General features: G+C 43.4%; 1 protein-coding gene across 1 annotated transcript in view; it reads right to left on the bottom strand.

Moving 5' to 3' along the window:
- Positions 1–21,565, bottom strand: part of CLMN (calmin) — a 70,914-nt gene extending 49,349 nt beyond the window's left edge. The window contains exon 1 of the mRNA XM_051806436.1: positions 21,362–21,565. Within this exon, the coding sequence (XP_051662396.1) occupies positions 21,362–21,443 (82 nt within the window). The 5' untranslated portion in view covers positions 21,444–21,565. The remainder of the gene's footprint in view (positions 1–21,361) is intronic.
- Between the last annotated feature and the right edge of the window lie 5,276 nt (positions 21,566–26,841).

The following is a 26,841-nucleotide window of genomic DNA, read 5'->3' as shown; positions in this document are numbered from 1 at the left end:
AAAAGCTGAGAGATCTCATTTGATCTCTATTTCCTCTAACTCCTATTTCTATATGCTGAGGTTCAGGAATCTTTTATCAGTAACAGGCTAATCCCTTATGATCACTCTGAGGGGCTCAAACAGACTCAGAATAGAATTCAGTCCCTTTTGTCACCAAAACTTCCCAGCAAATAGAGGTTTCACTGTAAACAGGATTGGCAATACATCATTCAGACATTTTGATGCTTTTTGGAGCAGAGGAAACCCCAATTCTGACTGTGAGTTTCAGTTTAGCCATTGGTAAAACATTTAAACTTTCTACACTACCTCTATTCTACTGATTTTGCAAACACCCCCTTACCTGTTACAGACCATTAACAAAGCGCCCTTTTTGTGCTTCCATGGCATTTGGAGAAATGCTGCAAAGCTGTGACCCTCCTCAGACTCCCCTGTCTGTTGTCCATGAGCAGGAGAAGGCAGAGTGTCCTCTGCCGCAGCTGAGCAGGGGTGCAGGAAAACAGGAATTTCCCTTTAGGGATCGGCTGCAGGGAATTACCTAGTTGCTTAGAAACATGAGATTAACTAAAGCTCAGTTTTCCCCTTCCTTCACACATGCACTTAAGGAAAGGCCATAAATCGGCTTGGTGGGAGACTCAGGATGGCTGGTGGATGGGGTGCGACGCAGGGTCACCACACAGGGTCACTGTGTGAGGCAGGTGGCAGGCACTGGGGAAGGAATGTTTCCCGGTCCCCTTCCTGGGCTCGTGAGCGACGGTTGGTTTGCACTGAAAAGTTTGTCCTTGCTGAATTTCAGCCGCCTGGACAACAGTCAGTCGTGGAGCTCCACAGCCAAATTGCCCCTGTCAGGATTTTGGCTTTGATGACAAACAGTTGAGGGAATGCAGCTAGGGCAAAGGAAATAAGCATCCGACAACCAGGAGCAGATGATATTTAAAATAAATGATATTTTAAGTGTAAATAAAAGTTATATTAATTTCTGTGCCTCTTAGTAATGTTTTCTATGTGAGTTGCCAAAGCATCAGTGATTGGCAGCAATAAACAGCCTATTTGCATCTTTCATACCTCAAGGAATTGGACAGAAGGGGTGATTAGAAACACAGAGACCCAACTACTGCTTTGCTTACCCACCATCATGTAACACAGAAGAAGGAAAAAACAATCTAGATAAAGCAGACGTGGACTTAATCTCGTACAGTTTACAGTCAAACCAGTTTAACATGAAAAAGCTCCATTGCTAATGCAAACAAGAGATCAGAGCCCGCAACGTGTGCTCAAGAGCTTTAATGAAGTCTCTGCAAGAAGAACGCTCTCCAAACCTGACATAACAGGTCAAAGGGCAGATGAACTGGTGTCTGCCTATAATGTATTAGAATTTGGAAAGAGATACTGTGCCTAATTTAGACTCTTTCACATTCATTCACATGCACAGACATCGCTTCTCAGACACGGAGTGGAAGGGATATGCTGTGCACTACGTACCTAATAACCTTGTGGACAGGAGCCAGCAGTGTGGTTATCATTGTGCTGGATAGTTACGACAAGCTGAGGGTTAATTATTAGCAGAGCTTAAAATCAAAGAGAGTTTGATCCAGACTGCATTATATACAGTATACACACACACACAAAGCTACTAGCCTGAAGCACTTCCAGGGTCTTTACAGACAAGCTCAGCATAGTTTAGACATGTCCAAGGTGGTGCACCATGCCAAGGTAGCAGTGACAGGGAGACTGTAGCCAGGCAGCTCTTGGAAGAGTTAGCACCTATGTAAAAGGGTGTTGTGGGGGCTTTCCACTGGTTGGTTTTTTCGCAATACCACTTCAATGGTTGTTTATAAATAGTTAACATGATTAGAACGAAGTTGTGTTTTGAGTATTATTGAAGTTCTGCACACAAAAATTCTCTCTTTGACCTTGGAAATATTTTTTTTCAGGGAGGAAGGACTAGAGTTGCTTTCTGCTCCACACTTGCATCCTTTGCAATGAAAAACAATGTGGTCTGCAACAACAGACTTGCAAATATCAGAGTTCTGATTTTGTTAGAGGTTATTTAATGATATTTAATAAATTCAGGCTGGTGAGATGGGGAAGAAGAGGCCAAGGGAACAAAGCAACAACCAAAAACTGAAATAATCTGACAAACTTTTGTTTCTCAGATTAACAGAAATTCAAATTTGGTAGACTTATTTGTTCTTTTCCACAGCAAAATGCTCTTTGGGCCTATATGATACATGATGGCTCTCTGGCAGACAGGTCAGAGCACTCTGCCTTGCTCCAGAGATGAACATCTCCAACATATCCAAGGTTTTTCACTTAAGTTTTCCCATTAATTCAGCATTAACCTGATTGACTTGATTATAACAAACACAGTTTTACCTGTGCATAAGCACTTGATACTCAGTCTGCATTCAGAAAGAAAACAAGGAATGTGGGTAAGCAGATCAGGCTGAGTTGAGAATACACATTGCCAGGGGTGAATCGCCTCTCACTGGTGACATTATGGTCTTCACCCAGGACGTGCCCATGTTCCAACCTGGAGGTTTCTAAGGCAGATACAATGAGCACCACATGTAACTAACAGATGGATCACGCTCACCAGAGAGGAAAAAGGAGTTTACTCGACCAAAATGAAACAAAAATGAGGAGCCAAGCTGCCGAAACAAGGCGGCGTTTGTGCAGGACGGGGGGGCTCAGCTGACAACACTGCTCTTTTATGTGCTCTCATACCGTGTTCGGTGCATAAACATGGGCTGACGTGACCAAGGGCTCCCCGCGAGCGAGCGGAGCAACTTTCCTCTGGCAGAGAAGGATTAGTGTTTGCTGACTCTGTCAAAAGGAAATCAGGGCGACCTCTGCCTCCCCCCTGCTGGTGCGGCCACCCCGGTAGCTGCAGGGCTTACACTGTAGTCTGCAGTGTTTACATTGCTGGCCCCAAATCTTCTTCTGTGTCTGCAGAGTTGCAGCAGAGGCTGAAATCGAGCCTAATTCTCTCACGGCAAATGAGAGGCCTTTCCCAGCCTGGCGTTTGCATTTCACATTCCCATGTACTGCAAAAAAACCATCAAAAACAGGGGACAAATCATGGTGGCAGAGGAAACCTACATGACCAGCTGAGAAGGTCCAACTTCCAGACAGTGAGGGCTTAAGAGAAATGCCACCCATTAAGCCAAAATTACAAAGAGAATCCTGGGGGTCTTATGAGACAGGGCAGCTAGGTTCAGGGATCATATCCAGCCCCTGCCAAGTGCCACGACTCAGTGTTTGTCATTAGGAGTCACAGCTGTGAGAAATGCACAGTTTTAATGAGGGCTAAGTCAACAGGAGGGACCTTTCAGGCGTGTAATACCAGCAGCTACGGTGACTGCAGATCGGAGTAGACTTCATCAAGGAAACATTTGCTAAAATAGTTTTGAAGTTAGCAGTCCCAACAACCTCCCCAAAGCTCTCCCAAACACAGTGCTTTCATTAGTACATCAAATCTTGCTTTAGGAAATTAAAGTACATTTCCACTTTTCTCTGCTCTAGCCATCATGAGAACAGAAAAAGTGAATTAAATCCCAATGCTGTTCTCGGGAACATCTGATCCTGGGACAATGTCGACAGCCTGGCAAGGGCTTGGGAAACACTCGGGCATCTTCCAGCCTTCGCTCTTGTCCCCTCCCTGAAGTACTCTTCAAGGACTTTCTATGCATAAATAAACTAAGGTAGGATGAACTTCAAATAGGCCTCGCCCTACACAGTCAAATAAATTAGGGAAAATGTATATATGATTTGTAATATTTGCATTTCAAGCAGTGAAACTTCTTGTTTTGATACATTATACATGCTGGGATTACTACCAGCCTGCAAACTGGATAGGTGCATTTTATGCATTGCTTTTTACCATGATGGGTGACTTTGTTGAGGGACCAGGTAGAGCTTAGAAAACTCAGGTTATGGCATTACAGCTAAACAATGTTCTCCTGCTTACAGCTGTAGTTTAATCCATCCATTTGTTACCTCTCAAAGCCAAATTTCACATTTTGCACCTGCAGTCAGGCTGGGCCTTGGCAATGCTGTTCAGTTACTTGTCATTCTCAGTCAGTCACTGCTGTAATCTTACTTATTTGTAGTCATGTTATTGAAGCAAAGATGTACTTTCAAGAGATTACTCTGTATAAATAAAAGAACCTAATTTTTTCTCAGTGGTCACAAATTAGATAACAAAAGCAACATAAGCAAGGCAATAAATAAACTGGGTTTATACAAATAACAATTGAATTTGTTTGTTTCATAGTTTGCAGTCTGGAAACATGACCACTTGCACTAGGCTACTGTCACTGATTTCTCTTACTCAGATAAGCATGCCACCAAAAAAGTCTGAGGGGAGGCAGGAGCTTTTATAAGGCCAACAAACAGGAGCTGGAAAAACAACAAAGCAACTTATCAGCCAGCCTAATAAAAGAAATTACCTCTCCCTACAAACCTTGCCTTTGCCATGGCAGCAAATTCACTACCCAAATATTTCTCATCCTTACAATCAAATTTTACATTTACTAGACGCCCAAGAGCAGCCTCAGTTTATAACTGACTTCTGTAACTAAACAAGATTTTCCACACAGAAGGGCAAAAAAAAGCACAGGAACACTGGTACTGGAAACACAGCTTCTTTAATCTGGCCAGCACAAGCTTTGGATCTTTGAGTTCCTCCACCCCCACATGCTGCAATCCCAGCATCCATGGAGAATCCCTAGCAGAAAAACGATGGGGCTTGGGACCAAATCACTTCCCAGCTGACACTGCCCAGAATTACCATCACTAGTGTGGGTGGGTCTGTATCCCAAATAATCCATCTGAGAGACATGCTGGCTCCCTCGCAAGCATGCAGGATTCCTTGGGGACTCCTGAGAGGAGGCAGCAGCAAGCTCCTGAAGTGGCTGAAAGCCATTTTCCATTCCACATTCACTGCCATAGCTCTCAATTAGGAGAGCATTTTCTATGAGGCTGGAGGAATAATTGCATCCCGTGGATCAGCAGACAAACAGGTAATGTATAGCCACAGGGCAGTGTAGGGATTTTCCCTAGAGCATCCACGATGTCTGGAGAGGCCTAATAAACTACTTACAGGAACCATTATGAGTATATAACCATTAAGGTATATAGCCATTAAGGTATATAACCTTGCTTTGTCAGCTGCAGAGTAAACACACCCACACACATGTGGTCCCTTTTCAGCATCCTTGTTATTAAGAGCAGCTCAGGCATCCCCAGCGAGCTTCTTGTTGAGACAGAAAAGCAGGGAAATACTCCTGAAATTCACTCCAACCCATTTTTGTTTAGAGTAGCCACACAATTCCTCCTCCCTGCCTCAAGGGGATATCAAAAGCAAAAGCCAGAATTACAGACAAATGAGCCTTAGCCCCATTGCTCTGGCAGGACAGGGCTTTGTGCTCAGCCTTTCCAGCTAAACCACTCTGCTGCTCGCCTCTCCCAGAACAGCCTCCAACACCAGCGGCTGTGGATGAGCCCAGCTCCACAGGTATTGATCCTGGTACAAAAAACACACAGTTGGCCCGTCTGATCTCAGGGTCCTCTCCTCTGCTGCCCTCACTGCTTTCTGTGCATCCACCTCTGCTGCCAGGACTTGGGTCGACTTCAAGCACGTAGTAACAGACCCACACCGCTAACACCTTGTCTCAAGTAAAACAGCAGCAGAGGAAAAAGTATCCTTAGTTCGCTTTACATTTAACTATGAACAGCTGAGGCAGAGCCACCTTCATTCTGCAGAGAAACACACCAGCATCCAGAGTGGTTTAGTTAATCGACTTTCAGGAAAGTTAAATTACAGTAACTTTTGAGGCTACATTATTCCTTAGCTACACGATACCAAAGTGGCAGGTTCATGGCTCCATGGTACTGTAAATAAATGCTAAATCTGTGTTTTAATGGTGTCAGGCAGGCAGCAGCTGTTGCTGCTGAATGCCCGGCAGATTGGTATTGCTATCAGGGCTCTCAGAAGGCAAGGCACTGAATAGCCTAAAGATATTATTGTCTGCAACAAGGATTTTCTTTCATAAACACCACCTGAAAAAAACAAACAAACAGACAAAGAAGTTGTATGTTGGGAATAGATGACGAAAAGGCTTTTCCTGTGCCCCTGCTCTGGGCACTAGGCTGTCAGATTTCATGTGAGGGGAAAATAAGACATTACATGATCTGAAAGAGCATATAAGAGAAAGGAAAGGCAGGATACAGAATTAAATGCATAATTCATGGCTTGTGAAAGCCTTGCGGCAAGACCTTTCGGACTTGCTAATTGCTTTGCTGAGAAGTAGGCCAGAAGTCATAACAAAGACTCCTACACCTAGGCAAATGAACCCATAGAGCTGTTAAAACGTCCACCCAGGGGCTTCCACATCACCCCTCTTGCCAGGTGTGCTACTGGCTCACCTGACAACATGCCAACCAAGGACAAGTGCATGGGTAATCCAAGGATCTAGATCTAATTCTGGTTTGCAGTTCTGTATATTCAGGGTTTTGAACTGCAGGCAGATATATTTATATAAACTGGCTTCAGCAATACCGTAACCCCTGGAGGACTCTCACTGTGTGCTCAGAGCATGCAACTCTGTGCGTGTGAGACAGGCAGATGAGCAGCTCCTCCACTGCAGTAGCCAGATTTAGCCACACTGAGCTCAGTGGCAAAAAATTCAGTGGGTGCAAGATCAAATCCCAGTTGCAGGCAAAGAAATTCATATGACAAGTAGGGAGGATGAAGGCAAGCCTAACAGCTTATAATTACTGAGGGTTGTGCATGTGCATGATTGGTGGATCTAAGCCGTGAACAAAGCATCAAAATCTCTTAGCTTCCTATGTTATAACTACCTCCTCCTCCATGTCCCCAGTGAACAGCTTTGGATTTTCTCATGCCAGGAGGCAAAATCATAGGATTTTATCTTCCAGCATGTTCAAGTCTCTGCTATTCACATTCATTTCAGAAAACGCTATTCCAGCCCATTCTCTGGTAATATCCTGCCGACCACCACCTGCCCCTGCTCTTTTAACTTTGCAAAACCTCACCAGAATTTAGCCTCAAGGACCCAAGAAAGGCTTCATTATTGCTCTTTCCAATTTGTTAGAGAATCCAGTTAGAGTCATTCACTAAGTCTGAAGATAGATGGACTTGTCTCCAAAGCATGGGGATCAGGCACTTTCCTGCTCTGCCAGCTTGTCCAGCTCCAGTCCCTTCAGAGCAGTTGTCTTCTTGCTGTCCTATTTTTACTGTCTTCACCTGGCTAAGAGAAGTCTATCCCCTCAACTGATACTGAATCCTGTTCACAACACATAAAAAAAAATATCTTTTAAAGCCCTTTCCTTCCCCTTTGGTATTATTTACTGATGTATAAAAATTACCATAAAAACTCTTTAATAAAATGCAGATCAATATCTTCCATAAGGCATCTTATCCCCATGAGGTTTCAGAAGTAAAACTACTGAAAGTGCATGAAAACAGAGTCTGTCCCTTAATTATACTGTGCTCGGTCATACTATATTGAGGAACTTACTGAAGCAGACTAAATTTTACTGCTAACACACTTATTTAGTTACTTAAACATGTTTCTCAGGGTCTAGAATATGAAAAAGCAGAAGGATTTGAGAGAGATGAAGAAAAAGTAAGATGGTTAAAGATCCCTGGGTTTGATGGGTTTCATCTGGAAACCATCAGTACCAGCTTGTATGAATGAAGCTATCAAACATACGATAGTGGAATACAGTTTCAGAGCATACAAAACATCTTCTTTGTGATACTTCAAATTACACGATGGTGAAAAGACAGACTGCTTTGCAACACCTATATAAGAATCTTAAATATTATTCTGTAAATATAAATGGAGTCAGAATTAAGGCAGGAGAATTTAAAGAGCAGTTCAAATGTCAGTGGAGAAGTACAGTGAAGCTGGGGATCCCCAGACTTCGATCAGACCCACAATGCCAATGCCTAATTCTGAAGGTGAATAACCTCTAAGTTACTTTGAAAACTGATATCTCAAACCAAGCTGCAACACATTCAATGGGTAACACTCACCTACACCATTTTAAATCTCCCTTTAACATTTTAACTCTTAATGTTACTGTCCTTTACACACTCCCCGATTTAGGTTTGGACATCTATGAGGGGCATACAAGGAATTCAGTTTCCTGAAGACCAGTGGTTCACAACCCAAATAAGCAAATGAATGTCAAAGCATGGAGAAGTGGGAATGTCAGAAAAATGTCACTTAATCTTGTGAGTTCCACCTTTAATAAATTTTGATAGCTCCCACATTGGATGTAAGGTAAATAAGTATTAGCAATAAGTACTGTTTGGTGTAGATTTATTTTGTTCTGTGACCTACCCATTTGGTCCAAGAGAGAAGGCAGTAAAAGCAGAATGGATCCATTGCAATCACAACATAAAAGGCAGTCTTTCACTTCATACAAAGAATACTAGCACAGATGGTGAATCCACATTTTTCAGGAAAATCCATGTGCTTCCAAATTAATGAGACATGGGTTAGAAGAACACAGTATTATACACTTTCGTCATTATGTCAGAAGTGATTTGTTGTCCAAGCTTTAGGTATCCAGATGGTACCAAAAATACTCCAAACTTTCTATAAGCACAAAGCTTTCACTATAATTAAAAAATGGTTCCAGAAAATATCCTGGTTTTTCTGAGTATTCCTAGTTCACTTTTAACTGCTGAACATGCCCCACTTTGTTTGCAGTACTTTAAAAAGAAGGATACACACACACCAGAAAGCCTCAAAAGGCAGAGCTGGGGAGCGATAGCACGGGAGAGGGGAGCTGGGCAGAGTCACCACATTCCTGAAATGCAGAAAAGAAGGAATCAGGAGCCAGGAAGCCAGGGTGCTTCCCTGGTAGATAGACTGGCAAAGTCTTCAGAAAAGAACAGGTCTCTGGACATGCACAGTGGCACCAAAGCAAAATTACGGAACTCCATGATCCATGTTCATACAATTAAAACTAGCACCAACCAAGAGCAATGGCTTCTTCTGACTCAGACCAGGTTTAACCCACTTCCTCCATGACGGGTTTATCCATATTGGAGCCAAAGCAATTGGGCTTTATAAATAAGTTCCATTATTAAGACACTTTATTTTCTGACAGGAGCCTCAAAAATCTCCATAAAAGCTCGTAGTGAAATAATTGCTTTCTTTTCACTTCATTCTAGCAGACTCACACAGGTTTGACTGTATTTTTTCTCTATGAAGTAAATTGTACGGCCTCTCTTAAAAGGCTCACATTTTAAAAAGAAGCCTAGAAAGTACCAGGCTAAATTTGACATATTTTTCCCTATGTTTCAAAGCCACGGAAGGGTTTTTCTGGAAGAAGATGACACCTTTTCTACTCAAGAAGACTGAAAATCTGCTGCAGAAAAAAAATGGGTAGAAAAATAAGAAAGGAATAAACTTCTGGGAGAGTATGTGGGTGGTAGGATTCAGTCTTTAATCTGACAGGTGTAAGTCAGCACCTCTCCACAAACATATCTATAAGGGATCTAATTGTTTTCCTCTTTGTATTGTACTGCTTTCTAATGATATCCATTGTTTTTAGATTAGCTTCCTGCCAGTCTCTTTGTCTGATGTCCAAAAAACTAACAGGTTAACACAACAAGAAAAACTGATGCCTTTCTTCATCCACACACTTGGTCTTCTAAGTGTCTCAAACAAATTCATCTTGAAATTAAAAACGATGTTGTCAACCATGAAGGAGGCAACGTGGTCCAAAGAGAGATTTACAGACTGGTAACTAGGGAGCAGGCAGAGGAGGTGGCTGCTCAGCTGATGGATATAAATAGTAAAATCCTAGTCAACAGGATATTATTGTTCTTTGGGGTTCCCAAAGAAGCCTTAAGCGATGGATCAGCTCCTACGCACATGCTGATCGCCCATGTGCAGTGCGGAGGACCTGCCTGGGGAAGACTCGAGGCTATTTCAGGAGTTACCAGGCCTCAGCACTTCCCATGCTCTGGTAGAAGGAAAGATTGAGAAAGTGGTGGGAAAGTGCTCAGCAAAACACCTGTCATTTATTCATTCCTTTTAGTATTAGTAACTCATGTCTAAGAATCATGGGATTAAATTGTCAATGCTTTTCCTCTGCTCGTGCCATGAAGCCAAGCCTAGATGGAGATCACCAGACAAATACCAAAGAGCTTGAGAAACTGGGAATAGAGAACAAAGAAGAAACAAAATCTTCCAGGAGTAGGTCAGAATGGCTTATTTATCAAGCTGTAATTCCACAACACACCAGCTTCAACTGGCTTCAAGTCAAAGCCGCTTACACTTTCAGATATTGCAGAGCTTCCATTACAAACCACATTTCAAGGTTAGGCAATTAATTGCCTCATTCCTCTATGACCTTTGCACTAAGAAAAACCAGAATCTGATTGCTGTCCTATTTCTAAATTTGTTTAACTCTATGACTTCCTCTCTTGCAGAACATATTCCTATAATAATCCAGGGCACGCAGACATCTTTAGGTAGGTATTTCTCTACATTCACACAAGATAAATGTCTCATCCATGCCATAAGCAAGCTCTCCCTCAGTCTTCCTCTCTACTCCACCAAGCTCTTTCAGACCCATGCATAAGGCAGGCAGGATTTCAGGACAGTGGATATAGCACTGCTCTCGTAAAATAACATTTGGATGATTCTGAGACCTGAACTGAAGAGCATGAATTCACAGCAAGTTCATGCTGGGATAAAATTTAATCTGATTCATTTATGCATGCAAGTGGAAAGCTTTTATTAGCATACATTCCTCAAAGAAAACAAATTATAGTTCCTGGAGATGTTCATCATTAATTACCCTCTTCCAGCATCTAGCAGCAAGTTTTCTTCCTTCCCCACCTTCACTTTATCTTCTTTCTAGCAACACATACCCAAAACAAAGCAAACAAAACTCTTGGAACAAACTCAGAGAACTGAAAGCATAGTAAGAAGAGGCAGAGCACGCACAGCTAATTTGGATCTTGACTGAGGTAATACCAAAACACTTGAAGGAGAAAAAAAGTTCTACCTGAAGATGATAATTAGCAACTCATAAAGATGAGACATAAAAAATACATCTTCACAAACAGGGAGAAGTAGAACAAAGCAGCTTTATTTCACTCTACAAACATTTTGTTCTTCTTGCATTCTAAGTCAAACCTAAATTAAATCTGATTGTAGATTCCCACCAACTGGTGTGTACTGGAGAGAACCCCAACAAGCGCATGCAAACCCAGAAGGAAACCACCTGCCACCAAACATGGGAGCACCACATGTGGGGATGAAAAATGGGTCTGTAGCTTCATGATAATTATCAAGTTGTAAAGGTTTACTGCAGAGAAGGCAGTATCTATGTATATTACAGTTTACATGAATTGTCAGAGGATATTGTTAACTTTTGCTGTCACATAGTGAAAGAGAGAAGAAGGTGTGAAGAGAGGAATTTGGTCAGGTAGTTACAATGGTCACCCTGAAAAGACAATACCAAGGTTCAAGGCCTGCTTCACCAAAACTTTCCATGTTCACACATGAAAAAGCATGTTATTAGGCTGTCTGGATAACTTGTGAAATAAATCCTCTGGCTTTCATGTGTCTTTGATCCTCAAGCCTAACATAAGGGTGTCATCTAGAGAAATACATCAAAACCCAGAGACACTCAAACACTAAAAAAATAGAAATAAATCCCTGCTAGAATGCATTAAGAACACATTTCAATTTTAGTCAAGACAAATGCAAAGCAGTGGGAAAGAAAACCTGTGGGCATCCATATCATGTGAGTACCAGAACCCAAGCTTGGGCCTCTCTGTAAAACCACAGTTACTAAATGCTACTTCCACATCCATAACAGCCCCTTCATTCCTCTGCAAGGATGCTGCGTGCAAGAACACACATGTGTAGCAGGACCAGAAAGCCAAGAAGAAGTGGGCAGCCCACGCCAATCTTTTTGTCACGTGGACATCACATTAGCACATTACGCCGTATTTTCCATGCAGCTCCTGTGTTTAGGCTCCAAAACTGATCATTAGTATGATAAATTAAATGAGTGGAAACTTTGGCTCAAAGAGCCCAAACTGCTGCAGCTCTGAAGTCAGTCACTCTTCCTAAGCTTTGGTTCATTAGTGAAATGAGAATACAAGAGGTCAAGTGAACATTGAGTTTGCAATTAAGTGCCTAAATGACAAAACTGTTTACTGGCTTGAGTGACGCAACAGGGGGGTCTCATTCAGAGCTTTCTGTAGGCATTCAGAGCGCTCCTGCAACTGACTTTCGTAATCAGTCTCAGCATAAAAGCAAAGGACTCGATATGCATGAAAAAAAACGAGATCCTGCATGAAAAGAAAATTGCTCCAGAGCCATCTGTGGGATAGGCAATGAAATAATGCCTAGACCTTCCCCAAAACTAAAGGGTGTCAAGGGACTTGAAAGGTACTAAGATCAGACCAGTTGAAACAAAATCTGAATGTAACTTGCTGCATTAATTAGTTTCCAAACAGTTTTGTGACAGATGGGTTTCAGCTTTCCAGACCTCCCCAGCTACACTGGGATCTCTCAGCACCTGAGGACGGCCCCTCTCGGTTATGCCTAGGACTGGACAGGAAAAATGCACCGTCCTTCTCCTGCAGAAATGGGCTACCATCACCAGGGTCACAACTGCTTCCTCACTTCAGAGGAGTCACACTGGTGCAACCTCCAAATTCTTAAATTAAAATAAACTCATGATGAGTGATACTGTCAGCTGCAGCTTAGACAAAGGATTTTATAGTGTCCTTAACTGTACTGGAAACCAAAACATGGTGCTTCCTCTTCACATACACAGTTGTTGAAGACAATTAAAACTCCTATCTCCTTTGATCCTTCTGATAAACACTAATGTTTTAAAGTTTTGAAAGGCCAACATTGAATACATCAAAAAGACTGCCTACCCTCACAAGAAGAAATGCAGATCAGGCAGTAAAAATTCGTATTCTGTGTTCTTTCAGCCAAGGTCAATAACCAAATGAACTTCTGGAATAAGACTGAACACAAGTTCTTTTGACCAACATTAGGTCCTTTAACAACTTTTTTCTTCGTAACAGGCAGAAATGGAAAGTCTTGCAAGAGTCCCTGAAATTTCAAATCACTCCTTGTCCTGTGTTCACGGAGATCTTAAAAAAAAAAAAAAAAAAAGGATAGAAAAAAATGAGAGCAACAGGAACTAAATGTTGTTTGCTCACTGACATTAATCATCAGGAAATCCCCTACCCAGCCTGGAACCTGAGAACAAGGAGAGGGACCAAATGCTTCCCAGCTACTCTGAAAGTTACTCTACAGTTACTCTTGGAATCATGCAGGTTTTGTACCAGAAATAGGCCTACAGAGTACCTTGTAAAAAGGGGGAGTCAATGGGAATTTTATCTCTAAAAGGTCATCTTCTCTTTTGGACTGGATTTTTCTGACTCATCAAGTTCAAGTATGACATGAAGGTACTGGGGACAGTCCCTCCCTAGGCTTCTGAGGACCACGCTCTTCCCCATGTGCCTACTTCTCTTTGCCTTGCTACTCTCCCTGGGCAAAAAGCCCAGACAGATTTATATTTCTTTCCTTATATCCAAGACAGTAAGTCTGAAGTGGACAATTCATACTACATTATTTATAAATACTATATCTTTATTAAGTTATAACTGCAGTTCATGTTTATTGTGAACATCAGTAAGAGTCAGAAAACTTTAGTCATGTGTCCAGAGGCAGTCATATGAAGGATCAGTTTTTAACAGTTATCTTTGTTGGCATTGTTTTCATTTGTCAAAGAGCCAGGTCTCTCTTGCCCTTCCCATTTTTCACTGAGCCAAGAAAAGTATAATCAGCCTTAAGTTATGAACTACATTGACTGGATACACCAAACACCTATTGATATACATTAGGGGGTTCATTGCAAAGACTGAAACAAAATGGCAAAGGACTTCTATCTGACCATTAGTGCACAACAGAAAGACAGCCCATGCACGTAAATGCTCCCTCTGCTTTGGCTGCAATTCAGAGCTTCAGCTGGTGTCCTGTGAAATGGACAGTTCAAGCTGTGATATGGCTCTCACAACATATGAACAACACAGGGCCAACTGACCACTGAAGGGTTTAGTGCACTGTTATGTGGGTTTCTTGAAGAAAACATGTGGAAAAAAAGGCTGGAAGAATAAAAATGTAGTTGGTGACACTAGCTGATCTAGCTGGGCTATTTCATGGGTATGGGTAGAGCATCTCTGACCTTAGCAGGGCTCTGAATGAACTCAGACACATGGAGCATCTAAACAGATGCGTTTCCTGGTAATGGACACTGCACAAGAGCAGGGACTTCTTTGGCCAGCTTGGGACATTACAAAATGCATTTATCCCCAGTCTTAATTATGATAGGACGAAGATCCAAGGGGATACATGCACTAAATACAACAAGGACTGAAATATAAATGTTTGTATTCAAAATTAACCCTGTGATGCATATTTAATGAGCATTTATTTTGTAAACAACTGGAATTATACTACCAAAAGAGAAAAAACATAATGAAGTAAATCAACATCAGCCTAGAAAGGACTCATTTCTGACTACCAACAGCAGAAGACACCAACATTAAAAGTATAAAAAACAAGGGAACTCATTTTTCACAGATACACTGGTTCTGAATTATGTTGAACTATATCAGGAGTAACTTTCAAGATACTACAACATAAAATATGTTCTAATTTATGTCTGAAATTAATTTGTAGAAAGTAATTAACAGAATCCTTCAAAGTATTACACTACTTCAACAAATATGTCTTGAATCATGCCATTGAATTAAGTAATGGACACAGAGATTCGAGTTATCTTTTAAATGTTTTTGATAACATCTACTCGGATTCAGTGGGATTTCTGGTTTTATAAAGAAATCCTCTGCCTGCAGCTTACAGGTCCACAGGCATTCACTCCGGAGACATCCAGGCTGCTGCTATTACAAGCATCCTTAGAAGATGCCAATTTGAACTTGTGTTCATGGCTATGAAGCCTCGAACTGCAGCTAAAACACAGCTCAGCTGTTTGCACAGAAATATGCAGCAATTATAATGAAGTAAAATCCATCCTGCAATTCCTCCACCTACAGTCCCTGTATTTAACTGGTTGGGGAGATATAAAAATAGAATAGCAGGTACAGAGACATGTAGAAAATGACACTTACTTCTTAAAAGGTGCTGTGATGCCCTTCACCACCCCAGCACTGACAAAAATCTCACTGCTTATCTGATAATTTCTATTCCTGAATACATTTTTGAAATCTTTTTGACTTCTACATGACAAGACAGATATTTGGCTCTTCCCCTTTAGACATTTGCCCTTAAGAATCATTCTGAAACAACTGAAAGTTTAAACAGCTTAGGACATAAATGTTTAAATGGACACTGACAAGCCAAAATGCCCAAGGTTGCTTCTTCTAGTCCAACAGAAGTTTGTCTTTAAAACTGAAAATCAAGTCATCCCTTTGTAATATTTTCAAAATAGATGCTACATATACTTCAGGAGGCAAGTGGCATAACCTTGAAATTGTCTTTAGGAGAAAGAAAATTGCTTGAATTTCTGTCCAAGTCAAGTGGACAAAAGAAAAACAAGTGGGAGAATTATGAAAAGTACATTATATTTTTAAATCTTTACTAGTTTTAACACAGTGTTTTGAAGACTGTAATTTCTAAACCATGACTTCAGGCAAGTGATATGGTCTGAGGTGTCACCAGCTCTCCTAATGCTGAGGTTGGTCAATGCCTTAACAACAGCTTACCCAGGAAAGACAGAGAAGGTGATGTTGGCAAGTGACAGCACATCAACCCATGCCTTGAGTCAGGTCCATGCAGTTGCCAAATACAGTCTCTCTTAAGACAAAGTGTTAATACACAAGTGTATGAGTTCATTTGACTGTGGAGCTACCAGGCATGATTTGAATTTGGTGTCATTTCATCCACTTAGGGGGACAGAGAGCCCAGACTTCTAATTTGTTAGAGAAATTAGGGATTGACCTTGTTAAAATTGCATGCTGAAACATGCAATCTGCACTTTGCCTTACCTCTCACTGCTCCTTTATTTCACCGCCAGGGTTCCTACATCTGGAGCAGGTAAGTCTTCCTTACATTGTTGACAAATACTGGCAGGTATTAGGCTGCCCTTACAAAGACCATCTCCAGCAGAAAAAGTATGTTTCCAGCATTAACTCTGGAATCTTTATTTTTGGGGGTGGGGGGGGTCACACTTATAATTCTCAGGCCTGTTTAACTGCACTTTTATATACAATAGGATCACTTTCTGGTTGTACAGGGCTTTGCCTAATGTTCTCCAGGCAATTTCATCCTTCCAAATGTCACCTAAATCTACAAAGAACTCCCCTAAATAAGCGTGCCTACAGGCAGAATGAAATCCTGCTGAATATGGTGACAAGTTTTAGAAGAGTTAAAGTAATGAACAGTTACAGCATGTTACTTTTGTCAGAATGAATAGATACATTAAAAAAGTTTCCTTCTATTTGTAAAACTTCCATGTATTTTAAAAGCATGTCAAACTATAGCAAACAAGTTGAATGCTGCTGTATCTTGTAATTAAAAGAAAATTATTACTCTCTGTAGTTAAGTGCAAAAATCATAAGAATTATGCTTCATACATAAATGATAAAGAAAAATACAGAGAGAAACATTTTCAAGACTGACTATAGCACCTGCCTTTGGTAGTCCATCAGAGATGCCTAAGCCCCCCAGAGCAAAGACAGGAGGTTACTCTCACTGCCAGAGTTAACTTTTATGAGCTAAGCATTTGTATTACCTCCTAGGACACAGGCTTCATTCAGAACCTGTTACCTCAAAGGAAGCTGAGACTCATATTGATGACAACTACAGTCACTGCTGTCCAAAGTTTATAAAGTCTAGATCATAGGGATCCAAACAGGAAGTCAAGCAAAATCAGAGTGCCAGTAGTTTACGACTAAATGATCCACCCATAAACTATGGTTTCCCATAAACCTACAAACCATGACAAGGATGGGGAATTAATGAGGCTGGCATTGTTTAGGTTATTTCTTCAAGTCTGTCACCATTTTTTCCCCATTATTTCTGACAACACTACAGTACACTCCTACGTAGCCCTCCAAATACGTTTGAAGGCCATGCATCCCTCAGCAGAGCAAGGCTGAGGCTCAGAAAAGTATTTAAATCTACAGAAATCAAGGAATAAACATCTAGGAGTTTCTGTGGTTTCTGGATCAAACCCTGAGTGAATAGTGAAATGACAAGTAGCAGGACCTTGTCTAGTCTTCTGATAGCAGAACGGTAGAGTTCTACCATCTCAACCCATCTACTCTATTGTAAATATACAAAATGAACATTCAAACCATAATTATTTTTAAGTGGTGGTAACAAAACTTCTGACTGCACAATTATTCATCTCCACTTATTTCATTCCAAGGAATGTGAGGAAAGATATGTACTACTCAACATACATTCAGACTATTGCAAAGCACACAACCAAAATATCATCTAAAAGAGATTAATTCCTGCTGAGGATGTTGCCTCTTTCTAGCGACTGCAATTTGCCACATAAGGAAGTATATTTCTGATGATCCTAAATCAAGCTTCCAATAGGGAAGATTTTAAAATATTCTTGTGTTGTAACAAAATGTTCCCACTGGTGTTGTAATGAAAGAAAGAGAGAGAGAAAAAAACCCATCTCCTGGCAGGAAATTAATTATTGAGCATTCCACTGCTTGATGATGCGCTCCTCCATTCTGCGCAGGCTTTCCATTTTTCTCTCTCAGTATGTGGAGAAACTCACTATGGAGAATGTACAAACAGAACAAAGAGCACAAGAGGATCAGTTTATTGAATGTGTTTAGAAACCGAACAGACCTGGAGAGAGGAACTTAGTTTGTGCATCACCACATCTGGCATTTGTTCCCTCTTTACATTCCTCTCCCCCCTTCACCATTAGATTGTTGCTTCTGCTTCTGTTCTCTGAAATCGCCTCTGCCGAGAACGGATGTGCCTGGCTTTTAGTATCAGTTACCTGCGACAGTTCTGAAATGTCACTTCCTTTATTTAAAAAATAAAATGGAAGATCTCATATCTTGATGGAAAGGGAAAATAGAAGCCCACCATTATGCACCTATGTCTAAATATCCGGATGTAATTCCATTTTTAAAATCATCTTCCCCCTCCCCCATGTCCAGCCCATTTAGTAAATTTCACCCCTTGCTGCCAGTTTTAGTCTCACTGTAAAAAAACTAAAAAACCTACACAGGCCATAATTTCACCCATTAGTTACATGACAAAGCATATAGTCCCTGAGGCTACTTTTGCACCCGGCACATGCACCTAGAACAACTTCTCAATTTGGTGGGATCATGCCACTGCAAAAGCATCTCCAGAAGAGCAGACACTTCCCAGTAAGCAGCACCTTGGATCCTTCCTGGATGTGGAACTACCAAACTAGAGAAGGAAGATGCAACAGACTGAAACAGCACATGCCATCTTCAAATAGTATTCTACATCAGCAGTGCTCTATAGCTTAGCTAAGGCATAATGAACTGTTTGAAAGAAATGAGCAATTTTTGCTTTTAAAAAAGGAGGTAGAAAGGTTATGGAAAACTACTACAGCAGATCGCTGTATGATTCCTGCAGAAACTTTAATACCAGCTAGGCTGCTCAGGACCCTTTCTCATGGTCATCACCATTTGGGCTCTTTCATCCTGCTGGGTAGGATGGCTTGGACTGTACTGCCTCTATCTGCCTTGCAGACCTCACATTTGTCTGGCTCTGTGCATCAGCAGCAGAAGTCTCCATAGCTACACACAGACATTCAGTGTTTTCATGTGTTGTTCATATCTGCAAATATTTAGCTGCTGCCTCCCATCCTCTCCTTACTCCTCCTGGGTCTGTATCAATATAATGGGTTCCCCAGAGACCAGGAAGCACCTTCACATATGCAGAATGTCCCACTGAATGGGAGCATTCTGGAATAAGACAAACCATCCACTTCATAGCACCTACTCTAAGCACGGCTGGTCGTGCAAGAGAGCGCTGCAGGAGCTGGAGATGCAGCAGCAGATGAGGACCCTCACTGCATGAGGTCCTTCGTGTGGCCCTGAGAAGCAGGGCCCTGCAGGAGCTCTGACGGTGCTGATGGAAACTCTGCATTGTGTTCACCTAGTTTTTCGTCCCAGACTCTTGACTTTTTAGCACATCCAGGCTGTTATTGATTCTGCAACTGATAGGGAATGATACTAGCAGTGATTCGGATTGCACTGTTTTGAGAGGAGGGAATGAATTTTTAATTATAAAGCAGGAGCACGTTTAATTATTACATACAAACATGGAGCATATGCTGCCATTTTACAAGAAACTGTTCTGAAGAAAAGTACCATGCTCTGCCACCAAGCTCCCAAGCGACAAAAATCACACTCTCACGAGTATCAGACTCACCATCTGTAAAATGTTTTTCATCTCTAGAAGATAATGTGAGAACTATGTGTTACAAATCATATATTTTGTGATAGATATTATCACTTGCTTTGGAGCAGCACCTTAGAACAAGTGCTTTTTCTCCCCTGTAAGAGCTCACAAGAGGCATAAAACTTCTTAAAACCGTATTTAGCAGTGCAACTCATATATCTCTCAGAATTTCTCTTGTATGGTAAGAAGGGAACAGGAGGTTTTTTTCATGAACATAATGTCATTCAAAGGAATTTCCTCTGTAGGATGACATTCTCCTACAGGACTACAGGAATTTTTGATAAGGCTGTGTGCATCTGTATAAATGAGTTCTAAGTTCCAGAAAGTGAAATTACTTTTAACTCCTTCTTCTACACATGACTGAGAGGCAAAGCCAAAAACCTATTACTCTTTTTAAAAACAGATTACTTTTGTATTCCTTTTCAAAAAATGTCCATGAATTAATGATTAAATCTGCTACAGTTTTGAGCAACAAGAGATCAGCCATGCTAACAACACAGAATAGAAAGAGACTGAGCCAAGAGTCAGAAATGTAGAATTACACTGTAATGAGAGACTGTCAAAACCCAAGGGGAGATCAACCTGGAATCAACAGCTCTTGCTGTACTCAAAATCTGAATTTCAGAGGTTAGGATGATGCAGGTCAAAATGCTGTGGAGTGACCCCATCAGCAGCTAACGGCATTAATACAACATCAGAGCTTAAAGAATGGCTAATTTGACTCTCTTCTGATAAATTATACATCTCGTATAATCAATCCAAACCAAAACTAATTTCCAGCAACTGCACTGCTCTGACAGTAGACAGTGCCTTAATATAATTATGCATAGACAAGAAGAGATAATGACCTCTGATTTAAGTCTATTATTTTTATGGAACATAAAGATACATTGCAGTATTATGTGAGATATAGATTAAGATTGGTATGTTACATTAAACAAATTGTTCTCCCATAAACCACTGCTGCTTTTTCTTCTTCCATCGATTCTTGCTGTCCTTGACAATCACGACGAGTTACCTAGTGAGGGGCAAACATAACTTTGGAGGAACTACTACTACGCTGACACCGATCTACCTTCAGACCCAAGTATTTGCATCCCTTCCTCCTGCAAAGCCTGTGGCAGAATAGAAGAGCATCTCGTAGACGATTTATCCAAAAGCTCTGTCCATGTTTATTCAACAGCAGTTTTTCAGAAGATACATTAAATCGAGTCCTGATAGCCATCTGCTTCCGCTCAAATCGCGCTGGTCCAGACCCGGCGCCGTGCCCTGATCGTGGCCGAGTGACCCCGGATCTCCAGGTCGGGGCGGCGGGAGGGCGCCTCTGCTCGGCCCCGCAGGGACCCCGCACCGGGGCTCCCGTTACCCACAGCGGCACCGTGAGCCCCGCACCGCCCGGACGGACAGGTCCCGCCGGCCGGGAGCGACCCGAGCCGAGCTGGAGCCTGCAGCCCCGTCCCCGACGGCGCTCGGGGGCGGCTGTGGGTGGCAGCGCCGCCCGAGGGGAACAGGGGCTGAGCCGCCCCCGCCGCCGCAGCATCCCCAGCGCCCGCGGAGCCCCCGCGCCCCGTCCCTGCCCCGGACCCGGCGCCGCTCGCCCCAGCACCGGGGCTCCCCGCGGCCGGACGGGCCGGCGCCGCGCTCGGGGGAAACTTTGGCCCCGCCGACCTCCTCCTCCGACCCCGCGCCCGCGCCGCCCCCGCTCCGCGGAGTCGGGGGAGCCCGAGCAGAGCGGCCGGGGCCGGGCGGGGGAGGCAGGAGCGGCGCGGGGAGCAGCTGGGGCAGGTGAGCGGGGCGGCGCGGAGGCGGAGGGAGGGGTTTCTGCGGGGGTGTTGGTTTACCTTGGAGGTTCTGCACTCGGATGTCGCTGATGTGCCCGATGAGCTCCTCGCGCTGGAACCAGTCCCACTCCTGCCCGGCCATGGGGACGCGGGGCCGGGGGTGAAGGGGGCGGCGAGAGCCGGCGGCGCCGCCACCGCAGCCGCCGCCTCCACCGGCACCGACGGCGGGCGCGGAGCGGAGCGGGCGGGGGGGCGGCCCCTCTCCGCGCCGGCTGCGCCCCGCCCCGCGTCCCTCCCTCTGCTCCCGCCGCGCCTCCCTCCCTCCCTCCGCCCGGCCGGCCGGGAGTGCCGGAGCGCTGGCGCGGGGCGGAGCAGGGCGGGGGTCCGGCAGTGCCCCCCGCGGGCATCGCCCCGCCCGCCGCCCCTTCCTCCCCGCAACAGCGGAGGCCGCGCCCCTACATCGCCTCCGCGCCCCCGCATCGCCTCCGCGCCGCCCCCGCGCCGACCGCCCCCTCGGTCGGGGACCCCGCACACGGAGCGGCTCGTGCGCGGTCCCGGGGGGCTGCGAACAACGCCGAGCGTGTGTCCTGCTGTGCCTGGGGACTGGAGAAGGGTCGTCCCTAGAATAATTGTCATGCAGCCACGGCAGCAATGGAAGAACGAAAGTATGAGCAGGAGAGGGTTTCTCCTCGTGGGGATTAAATCAGTGCCATTATACATTAAAAACATTTATACTTGCATACTGATTCAGCTTGCTCTTGCTAGTCCGTCTGGGCCGTCAGATTTCCTTTGAGGTGAATTTTCACATTGGATGTCTTCATTTACACCTTTTTTTCATCAAACTTGGACAGTAATTGTTACCAAGGCTCTGCAGTGTCACTAAGAGCTGTTCTCTACAAACCTGGTGAACAGCATGAACATCTCCTTTGCATACGAGGCGTTTCATTACAATATACCACTATTTGTACTTACGTGCCTGTTTTCAAACCATGACGACTGTATAATGTAAACAGCAAACTTTGACACGATCTAGTCAGACCAGTATAGCATCAAGAGTTAGACTAGCAGAACACACAAGCCGAGATCTACAAAGTTAAATGTAAACAAACTGGGATCTAGAAATTGTGGCTCTTTCAAGTTGGAAGTGTTTTTGTGATCCCAAGCAAACACTTATTCCACACAACCAGTTGTTTCACCCAGCTCAGGAATGCAGTGCTCTTCCCATAGCCTGCTCTGGTGATTTCTCTATTACTACTCAAAATCAGATGGAGATGGTAAGGAGGCAAAGTCATCCCTTTAACATCTAAGAGGGATTCATCACCACTATAACATGCAGCAGTCAGCTATCCTAAAATGCGGTCTCCAAGAGTGGAGCAGTCTTCAGCTGCTTATATACCCAGACTGGAAAGTTTTGCATAGGTGTAAGGACAGATGGGTGCCACGACGAAGAGTTTATAAACCTGACTGCAAGGAGCAGAAAAAACAGCTTGTGAAAAAGAAAAAGCATCTCAGCTCAGACAGATCTGCAGAAATCACAATGCTGTGCTTTGACTTCATTTTGCACTGGGAGGACCTGTTTGTTCCAGGAGTTGTCTGAGTGGGCTGAATGCATCAGTACCACATTTAGAGGTGGAGCTGGAAATTGAGCCAGTGTGGCTGTGGGAAAAACAGGCGAATGACTTCACAGCATCAGTGAAACAGTCTGCAAGAGGTGGCTGGAGATCCCCAGTACTCACTGCAGCTCGAGGCAGGACTACTGCCAGTGCCATATGGGGACAGCTGAGGCTTTGTCCCATTGTGTGTGGGCACACTCCAGGAGCTGGAGTGTCATGAGCTCTCTAGAGAGCCTGTCCCAGTCTGCACTGGCCTGCTCGTGAGACCTCCCAGTGGCCATTTGCTCTGGTCAACATGCCAGCTGGAGAAAGCAGTATGACATGAGGGGAAGGTAAATGAATGAGGAATAATGAACCAGTGTGCAATCTTCAGCATCAGACTCCACCACTTCTCTGGGTGCCCTGTTCCAATGCTTGACCACCCTTTCAGTAAAGACTTCTTTCCTAATATCCAATCTAAACCTCCCCTGGAACAGCTTGAGAGTATTTCCTCTTATCCTATCACTTGCTACTTGTGAAAAGAGAATGACCCCCACCTGGCTATAACCTCCTTTCAAGTAGTTGTAGAGAGCAATAAGGTCTCCTCTGAGTCGCCTTTTCTCCAGGATAAATACCCCCAGCTCCCTCAGCCGCTCCTCATACAACTTGTGTTCCAGACCCTTCACCAGCAACATTGCCCTTCTCTGGATACACCCCAGCACCTCAATGTCTTTCTTACAGTGAAGGCCACAAAACTGAAGAGGACTCCAGGTGCAGCCACAGCAGTGCCAAGTACAGGAAGACGGTCACTGCCCTGGTCCTGTTGACCACACCGTTTCTGCTGCAACTCCTCACTGCCAGCCCCACCTGGGGTGTGATGTTGCAGCTGTGATTCACTGTTCTTGCATATTTTCCTGGAATTAATTACTGCCTTCACCCTCCTTGCTATCCTCATGCAAGAGCTGCCCAGCTCCCCTGTCATGGTGGCTGAGGGTGCAGCCCATGCCGCTGACATCTCCAGGCCTGCCAGGTGGCTGCATTCGACCCGCACAGCCTGGGTCTCAGAGTCAGGCTGGGTTTAGGATGTAAATGATTAACACTGTAGGCATGGGGAATTTATAACTTCCCCTTAGAGAGAGGAGAAGGGCATTAAACCTTTCTTATCTGGGAAAGCACCTGCTCTATGCTGCCTTGCCCTCTGAAGGCAGGATGGCACAGATTGGTGTGGTCCAGCAGCAGCACAGGCTGGGGCTGCCTGCTCTTCCTACACCAATGGAGGTGAGACTGTCAGCACAGCAGCCACCCCTTCTGCTGTCAGAGAGTCAGGCTGGACCTCAGCAGGGGGTTCAGGTCCATCTGCCAGGTCTGACCACTCTAGTTTCTAGCCCCACACATCAACATAAGCTGCAATGACCTCATCTTAATACACTGGACTGCAAGCTGCTGTGAATGAAAGCCCTGGTCCAGTTTCACTTAGCAGGTGTGCATCTCTGTCCAGGGAGGCAGCAGCCCTGTCACCTGCTTTTGTCAATCCGAGACTTTCAGATGGCTCTTTAGCACCTTCACCAAACTAACTTTGTGGTTAGCAGAAGGCCTCATAGATAGAACCTCCTCCTAGATAATTGTAAAAAAAAATTGCCATATATGCAGAACCAAATGCTCCAAAATGGAAATGTAAGCCTCTAAAATTGTAAGGACATTAAAAAATTGTGAGATCCAAAAGGGCATCCTTTATAAACATTTTTCTTTAATATTTTACATTCTTCCCTGCAAGCTGGGGTCTATGAATCAGCTCAGCAAGAAAGTATGAAATCTGAGATTCTCACATAAAGCCATGTTACTTGTTATAAAATCTGTAAATGCTTGTGGGAAATTATCTGTGAAAATGCTATATGCCTTCTAGGAATTAACTGACTGTATACAGCGAGGAGTAAAGAACTCTTAAACAAAGAGTGATTTCAGATTTTATTAACAAAGTCCACTTGCCTTTTGATGTTTAAGGACTATTCTATAACTGAAAAAGCAGGTTACATTTAATTAAGTCCCTTGGCTCAGACTTGTTACTTAGGGCAACACCGTAAACACTTGGCAGAGACTCTGAACTATAATAACAAGTTTATTAAAAATAGAGTTTGGTCACATATGAGAAGGCAGGGAGTCTGATAGGAAGTTCATGGGGAACCTACCACTGTTCTGCATAACCTTCATCTTTTTTTTTAGTGTATGCAGAATAAAGATGTTAAAAATCTTTTCATTTCCCCCCCTTTGCATATCTTACCTGTGAGTGATTTAATAAGTTGAATTCGCAGTTTGAGAATAAAATCTCTATTTGTAGATTGTGTGATAGTAGGAACAAAACAGCCAAATCCTACAGCTCAGCTTTGTGACTGTCCAGATGGAGGGTGTCTAGTGGCTCCTGCTAAAATGGCAAGGGAAGGTATCTGACACAAAGGACACTATTTCTGAAATTAAGGAAGATATTTATGCCATTGTAGCTAAATTGCTTTGCCTTTATATACAGGGTTCCCCATATGAACACTCATTCCAGGAATGTTTTTTTTTGGGCTTTGTTTAAACCAGTTCCAGACCAATGGTAACCAGAAAAAGATGTTGTCTATCGTGCAATAGGTACACCTGTGTGAAAATATTGTGTATATTTAACCCAAATCTCAGAGAAGTGTAACCTCCTATCCCTAGCCATCCATGACTGCTTTGGCCAAAGAGCTACAAAACCAGGTTCCCACTGATTCTTCCTAGATCTCCCTCTGCCTACAGTCCCAAAACATCCTTGTTGAATGCCACAGGTCTGCGAGGTGCTTCTCTGCCCACGACAAATAGTGTTTTGGGAAAGGTCATGGGCATTTGGGTCCTGCCTGCACTACTGGCATAGTCCTTGAGTCTTTGCATGATCCTATGGCTTGTTAAAGATGCTACAGAGAAGGTGAGAATCTCACTCATTTTTTAATCCTTTTAATCTTCTGAAGTCTTCCAGAAAGAGGATGGAAAAATCTTACCCTATAGCTGAATGAGAAAGAGGGAGGAAAGTTAGAGCTTGTAACACAGGAAAGTAATCCACATTCTTATTTAACTCTCATGTTTTACAGGTACATAACAATCTGAGCTGAGTGGTGACTCATTTTCAAGGCAATATTTATGCCACTATAGGTCTCATCAACACTTTATTTTCCTTGCTTAGCCCATATCTGAAACACCAAGGAGTGCCAGCCATGAGAAAAGACTCATTAGCTCTCCCAGATGAGTAGGTAAGTGAAGATTTCATTTCTATTACCCTGTCTGACAGCAGCCACCCCTTAGTCTGGCTCCTCTGCCCACACACATGTAAACAACGGGAGGGGTACCATGTAAAACAGACTTTCAAAGAAAAGCACCGGAAAAGTCAGGAGAAAAAAAGACAGTCTAATTCAACCAAGTAAACAGGAGACGCTCAGAAAAAGGTGCGAAAGGAACGAGAGGTATTGTAATAAGAGGAGGAAGTCAGGTCATGTACAAAATAACCCCCAAATAAGCTATGAAGTGTAAGTGCTTTATGACTTCTTTAAAGGCAAGAGGGAGTACTCTAAAATGTGCGTTCTACTTCTCCAGCCAAAGTTTGATAACAAGCAATGAATTAATTTATAAAATTTATAAAGTTTATATATATAATCAATAAAATGAAGACCAGCTTAGAATTAGGAGTGCCATGCCCTCTTGATCCCTTTCAGCTGCTAAGAGAGGAAGAGGGGGGTGACTCTTGGCCCTGCCTCAGTATACCACTGAGCATAAGTACAAACTCTGGATGTTGATCAACCTCTCTTCCATTACTCTGTTGTGTCTTCTCCTTCCTTGACTCCCAGAAGTCCACCATGTAGGCCACACTGATGAACCACACTGATTCACAACTGTTGCCAGGTGATGGCAATAAATAGACTATGGGACTTATTGGAAGGT

The sequence above is a fragment of the Manacus candei genome, unplaced genomic scaffold (genome assembly GCF_025592945.1).
Source record: "Manacus candei isolate 608988 ecotype Guabito, Panama unplaced genomic scaffold, ASM2559294v1 h1tg000067l, whole genome shotgun sequence".
NCBI classification, from domain to species: domain Eukaryota; kingdom Metazoa; phylum Chordata; class Aves; order Passeriformes; family Pipridae; genus Manacus; species Manacus candei.
This window is presented reverse-complemented; position numbering and strand designations above follow the sequence as displayed.